General features: G+C 42.3%; 1 protein-coding gene and 3 non-coding genes across 4 annotated transcripts; all 4 read right to left on the bottom strand.

The window, feature by feature from the left end:
- Nucleotides 1-1,433: 1,433 nt before the first annotated feature.
- On the bottom strand, nucleotides 1,434-5,793 carry LOC110526390 (60S ribosomal protein L13). Its single transcript, XM_036980751.1, has 6 exons — nucleotides 5,697-5,793; nucleotides 5,089-5,206; nucleotides 3,513-3,654; nucleotides 2,873-3,046; nucleotides 2,072-2,128; nucleotides 1,434-1,643 (listed from the first exon to the last, which is right to left on the bottom strand). The coding sequence occupies exons 2-6, from the start codon at nucleotides 5,190-5,192 to the stop codon at nucleotides 1,485-1,487; spliced, it is 636 nt and encodes a 211-aa protein (XP_036836646.1). The 5' UTR covers nucleotides 5,193-5,206; nucleotides 5,697-5,793; the 3' UTR covers nucleotides 1,434-1,484.
- Nucleotides 1,802-1,886, bottom strand: LOC118965116. Its single transcript, XR_005052447.1, has one exon. It is a non-coding gene; the product is annotated as a small nucleolar RNA MBII-202 (small nucleolar RNA).
- On the bottom strand, nucleotides 2,551-2,634 carry LOC118965114. The gene has a single exon (XR_005052446.1). It is a non-coding gene; the product is annotated as a small nucleolar RNA MBII-202 (small nucleolar RNA).
- On the bottom strand, nucleotides 3,276-3,352 carry LOC118965117. Its single transcript, XR_005052448.1, has one exon. It is a non-coding gene; the product is annotated as a small nucleolar RNA MBII-202 (small nucleolar RNA).
- Nucleotides 5,794-6,386: the final 593 nt, after the last annotated feature.

The raw sequence follows: 6,386 nt of genomic DNA, 5'->3' as shown, positions 1-6,386 counted from the left end.
GCTCTTTGTCCTCACCAGGGTCTTGACCTGACTGCAGTTCGGCAACGTAGCCACTTCAATGGCCACTGGCATGCTGGAGAAGTGTGCTCTTCATGGATGAATCCTGGTTTCAACTGATCCTGGTTTCAACTGTACTGGGCAATGGCAGACAATGTATGGCGTCATGTGGACGAGCAGTTTGCTGATGTCAACGTTATGAAGTGTCCCATAATGGTGGTGAGGGTATGGGCAAGCATAAGCTATAAACATAATTACATTTTATCAATGGCAATTTGAATGCAGAGATCCTGAGGCCCATTGATGAGCCATTTAGCCCCTGCCATCAGCCACGTTTCAGCATAATGCACTGCCCCAATGCACAAGGCTCTGTACACAATTCCTGGAAACTGAAAATGTCCCAGTTCTTCCATGGCCTGCATAGTCACCAGATGTTGAGCATGTTTGGGATGCTCTGGATCAACATGACAACGTGTTCCCTTTCCCGCCAATATCCAGCAACTTCAGTCATTGAAGAGTGGTACAACATACCACAATCAGCGCCATGCACAGGAGATGCATTGTGCTGTATGAGGCAAAAGGTGGTCACACCAGATCTGACTGGTTTTCTGATCCATGCACCTGCCCTTCAGGGCTAGGTTGAGAATCTAGTAATTCCACAATTACACACAAAAAAAAAAAAAACTCTAAACCGCATTTTCATTAACTTCTAGAAGGCTGGAGCATTGCTCATAAGTCAATCACACAAGGTTCTGGTTGAGCTAGCAGGGAAACTAACATGAGCAGTGAACTATTCTGAGCCAGTAGACGTGCCAAGGACGCCACATTCTGTTGAGGTTTTGTAAGACTGAGTTGTGAAAGAAGCCATTTCATATTTAGGAATTCAAAGTACGGGAATCAAAAACACTTTGAAAGTGACCACCACTTTGGCTTTACATCCCTTAATCTTTTGAATGGGTTCATATGAAATTAATGAATAATGCAGTAGTTTAAGATAAATGAGTTTGTGGATGAATTTTTGGGCTTAAGGACTTTTGTTCTCCATTTGACTCGTTGGAGAAGATTCAAAAAGGCCACTCCCAAAGTGTATAGCTCATATTCAGGAGACTGGTTTCCACATACAATTTGAAAATGCCAGGGTGAGGGATTTACAACGTAGCACAACCACCACCTGCTGGTCGTGACTGGGCAAGAAATTCCATCCACTGGTCTCTTGGGCAACAGTCAACATTCTATTTAATGTTCGATGCGAACTGTATTTCTATAATCCATCAAATGTGATCATTGAAATACTAAAGCATGAAAATCTATTTTTCTAATGTCCCAAAGTTGAGTGTTTATCATTGATCAGAAATGTCCCCACAACTGCAATAAAAAATTAAGAGTACAAGATGAGATGGTAACAAACATGACCCTTCATATTGAAAAATGACCAGTAAAATTGTACACGTTCTTTTATTTTGGAAAGTTCCATAGAAACTAGCGGTTTATTTCTTCTTGTCAATACTCTCCGCTTCCGCCTCCTTTGCCCTCTTGGCACGGATGCCGAAGAGACGAGCATTGGCACGAGCCATACGCAGGCTGGCGAAAGCCTTGAAGTTCTTCTCATCCTCAGAAATCACCCTGGCCTTCTCCTTCTTGTGCACCTGCAGCAGAGGGAGAAGAGCCAATTAACAACAATGTTGATGTAAAGATATACTCATCAAGAGTAGAGGGGCATTTCAGTCAAATACAATGGATTAGCAGAGTCCCATGCCATTACTCAATGCCTTAATTATTTGTGTGTCCACTTCTGTAAGTTAAGGCCCAGCACAATCTGGCAGTCATCAGATAATAGGTTCAAAGAGAATCATCAAGGCAATACAGAGATTCCGGAGAATTTGTCATCACTTGACTGCTGAAAGAGCTCTAACATATCTGTCCAATACATATACTCAAGAAATATCCTAATATTTCAAGTATGACCTGGTCTTCCCATTTACAGACAATAACCCTAATCAGTGTTCAGTGCATTATAAAGAACATTAACTTAATTTGGAGGGTGAATCAAGAGATATGAATGTGTGATACGTACATTCTTGATAGGCATGACAGCGCCAGAGAGCTGCGTGGCCATCTTGATTTCCTCCTCCTGGAGAAAGGGAAAAGTTTTAATACATTCAGGAAAAGTAACATCTACCATGTGCACATGCAAGACAGTACAGTCAATCTAAAACGCAACTGGGGTGAAGAGAAGAGTCCTCAAACATTTAATTGCACACCAACTGAATCTAAATCGGAGCACATAAAGTAGTCACATAAGTTGTAGTCCAGATAACCATGCAGCTCTGTTATGTGTAAACAATATTTTAAATGACATTCCAACACGTCTAAGACAGTATTATCTATAGCACAAAAGTCTGGTTAATATCCTGCCCCTGCAGATCAATGTTACTCTGCACAAAAAGCAGTAAACACATTTCAAAACCTTCAGACCTGCTTGAAAACCAATTTCCACATCTTAACTTCAAAACTTTCTAATGGTTTGTTTCAGAAACTACAGAATGGCCACTGGACACACGAACCCGGCAGTCATCAGATAATAGGTTCAAATGTAATCATCAAGGTAGTACAGAGATTCCGGAGAATTTGTCATCACTTGACTGCAGGTCCAGTGCTGCACACGATCCAGCTTTCATCACAATTGCAATTACCCCAGTTATGAGCTAATATTCTAGAATCACTTTTAACAGGGAATGTTATCCATGACTGCTGAAGTCTTCACACTGCAAATATGTATCATCTGACCTTCAAATTAAGCAATCATTTAAACAATATGGTTATGAGTGCCCATGTTTATAAACACCCAACCCAATGTTCTATGACTGACACTTACAGTGCTGTCTCCCTTCTTTGGTGCGGAGGCCTTCCTGGGGAAGAGGATGAGCTTGGAGCGGTACTCTTTCAGGCGCTGTACATTGGCCTGCAGGGACTCCGAAGATCTGTTGCGACGGCGGGAGTCAACCGAGATGCCAATGGTGCGGGCTGTCTTCTTGTGGATACCGGCAGCCTAGAATACAAAGCACATGCAAGAACCAAATATTTAAGAACTGTCGGCCATTTAGTTGCTAGCCATGCCTGGACTTTTAGCAGTGTGAAGGCTTGCACATAATTCAATACAAGTAGATTGTTACATTCAGACAAAAAGCCTGTCAAACAAATTAGTTAACTGTCTTGAGTCCAAAGTTATTACTCAATTGACCAGCTTTTGAGTTTGTTTTTTTATATGCACAGCACACATTAAAACAAGCAGACATCAGCATATAGGTTCAAATGGAATCATCAAGGAGGTACAGAGATTCCGGAGATGTCATCACTTGATTGCTGTAAAAGGTTCTAGTAGTCTGCAAGCTAAAATATATTCAATAAAAACTCAAACCTGTCTTTCAGGCTGTTCAGTCTTACAATGAACTAACACTGCATAAAACTGGAGGTTATTATTTGAAAGGTAAATGTACTATTAATTTCCCTCTTACCTTGAGCTCCTCCAGGGTGAAGCCACGTCCGGCACGCACCTTGGTGTGATACCTGATGGTGGGACACCTGACTTGAGGCCTGAGGGGACCAGCCACAGGGCGTGGAGCAATACGACGAGCCTTGATTTGACGGGCCTTTCGCCTGAAAAATGAGGAGTCTGTTCATAAACTCAGCAAAAAAAAAAGAAAACATCCTCACTGTCAAGTGTTTATTTTCAGCAAACTCAAAATATGTAAATATTTGTAGGAATATAAGATTCAGACAAATTGAACAAGTTCCACACACATGATTAACAGAAATTGAATAGTGTGGGGGGGGGGTTGAGATCCGGGCTCGTCACTGGCCATGACAGAACACAGATCACGCACAGAATGAGCAGTATGGCTGGTGGCATTGTCATGCTGGAGGGTCATGTCAGGATGAGCCTGCAGGAAGGGTACCACATGAGGGAGGATGTCTTCCCTGTAATGCACAGCATTGATTTTGCCTGCAATGACAAGCTCAGGCCGATGATGCTGTGACACCGCCCCAGACCAAGATGGACCCTCCACCTCGATCCCGCTCCAGAGTACAGGCCTCGGTGTAACGTTCATTCATTCGACGATAAACTCGAATCCGACCATCACCCACGGTGAGACAAAACCCCGACTCGTCAGTGAAGAGCACTGTTTGCCAGTCCTGTCTGGTCCAGCGACAGTTGGTTTGTGCCTATAGGTGACGTTGTTGCCGGTGATTTCTGGTGAGGACCTGCCTTACAACAGGCATACAAGCCCTCAGTCCAGCCTATTGCGGACAGTCTGAACACTGATGGAGGGATTGTGCATTCCTGGTGTAACTCGGGCAGTTGTTGCCATCCTGTACCTGTCCCGCAGGTGTGATATTCAGATGTACCGATCCTGTGCAGGTGTTGCTACACGTGGTCTGCCACTGCGAGGACAATCAGCTGTCCGTCCTGTCTCCCTATAGCGCTGTCTTAGGCGTCTCACAGTACGGACATTGCAATTTATTGCCCCGGCCACATCTGCAGTCCTCATGCACGTTTGAAGCAGATGAGCAGGGACCCTGAGCATCTTTCTTGGTGTTTTCGTAGTCAGTAGAAAGGCCTCTTTAGTGATCTGAGTTTTCATAACTGACCTTAATTGCCTACCATCTGTAAGCTGTTAGTGTCATCCGTTCCACAGATGCATGTTCATTAATTATGGTTAATTGAACAAGCATTGGAAACAGTGTTTAAACCCTTTAAAGTGAAGATCTGTGAAGTTATTTGGATTTTTACAAATTATCTTAAAAGACAGGGTCCTGAAAAGGGATGTTTCTTTTTGTTGCTGAGTTTATATAGAAAGTTATATTTGAATGATCATCACCTTCATACACAGCTACACAACAAAATTACACCATAGCATCATTCAATCCACACTGCTACCTAACAAACTCGGTATGTCACATAACCATGCTAGTTAATAGCTGGTAGGTTTGCATACAGTAGACGTTTGAAACGTAAGACAGTTCAACCAAAAGTTAACATTTATCCAACCATTATACTTTACTTAACCAAAGTCACTAATCAAGGCCTACCTGCGAGTCTTCCTTGCGGGCTGGTTGAACCAGGTGCGCACCCTCGTCTGCCAGTCTTTGTGGAAGTGTGGGTTCAAAAGCATGCCATTCCGGCTGGGTGCCATGGTTGCCTACTTCCCTGAAACAGAAGTTGACATTAACACATGTAGGCGTAGAAGGTAATCACATTTAGCAATAAGATCAACCCATCCAGCAGAGGAAAAAAAATGGCTGACGAAGTGCTTAATAGACTAAATGTTAGCCATCACGTCAAGGCAAGCTGGGGTGCAACAATGAATTCCAACACAAACAGACGTATATTTTACTGTGATAATGGCTCCGTAATCATTGGAGTTCATTGTCGACAATGGGTGGTGACAATGAAACACTTGTAAAGTCACTGACAACATAGACATACATGCGTCTACAACCCAGATAGGTTGACAACTGAACCTATCTGGGTCGCATTTATCTTAGCCTTTAGCTCAACAAACTCGTCAATAGTAATATATTCTTAACGACAACATCATAAACGTTCGCAACAAACACATAAAAGTCACATCAACTTCGATATATTTGAGGATGAAGAGCGATTTCGTCTGAAAAATAGTGAGCTTATTTCAACATACCGTCTGGGGCGGAAAATGGCCGAAAGGAAAAAGGAAGTCCTAAAATTGTGCATTGTGGGATATATAGATGGCAGCCAATGGTAGACGCAATGTAGTGTCAACCGGATGTACTAATATCCACGTGTGAAGAGTTTGAGTTAAAAAATATATCTTGTTCAGAATGCATTCAGATCGAATTAGCTTTTTGTACGTTTTTTTGTTAGTAAACCAAATCTTCTTGTTTTGGCATAATGCTGAGTAATAACGTGCTTTGTTTATCCTATTCAAGTCCCAATACAACACATATTGAAACAACCAGTATGCATGCATGACAGATTATTTGTTCTGTATCTAATGGTCCTCCACCCAAATCAAGATTTATATGTAGGTACACCACAAGGGGTCACTGCAGTCGCACAATAAAGTTACACACATTTCACTTACGGGCCTGTTTCAGATAGCCAATTTCCCTGCGTATCGCCCAATTTTCCATTCTCATTGTTGTAATGATCATTATGAATGACATGTTTTCATTATAGGAGTGTTGTCCATCCAAATATTTAACCCTAATACGTTCTTGAAATCATATGCGCAGTCTTTTTAAAGTGCACACAAACAGCAACACCATCACTTTGCTCATTGTCTCAAGAGAGGACCATCCCGGAAGGATATTTTCTGTCCGACAGCCAAATTGTATTCTCATGTAAAAGT

The sequence above is a fragment of the Oncorhynchus mykiss genome, chromosome 6, assembly GCF_013265735.2.
Source record: "Oncorhynchus mykiss isolate Arlee chromosome 6, USDA_OmykA_1.1, whole genome shotgun sequence".
Taxonomy (NCBI): domain Eukaryota; kingdom Metazoa; phylum Chordata; class Actinopteri; order Salmoniformes; family Salmonidae; genus Oncorhynchus; species Oncorhynchus mykiss.
Note: the sequence above shows the minus strand (reverse complement) of the source record. Positions and strands in the feature narration are given on the sequence as shown.

Bases quoted from the DNA above. Each gene is read 5' to 3' on its own strand.
- LOC110526390 (XM_036980751.1), bottom strand. From the start codon at position 5,192: ATGGCACCCAGCCGGAATGGCATGCTTTTGAACCCACACTTCCACAAA. The intron at 3,655-5,088 runs GTAGGCCTTGAT...CTCATTTTTCAG, and splicing joins CCCGCAAGGAAGACTCGCAG to GCGAAAGGCCCGTCAAATCA. The intron at 1,644-2,071 runs GTACGTATCACA...CCTCTGCTGCAG, and splicing joins CTGTCATGCCTATCAAGAAT to GTGCACAAGAAGGAGAAGGC.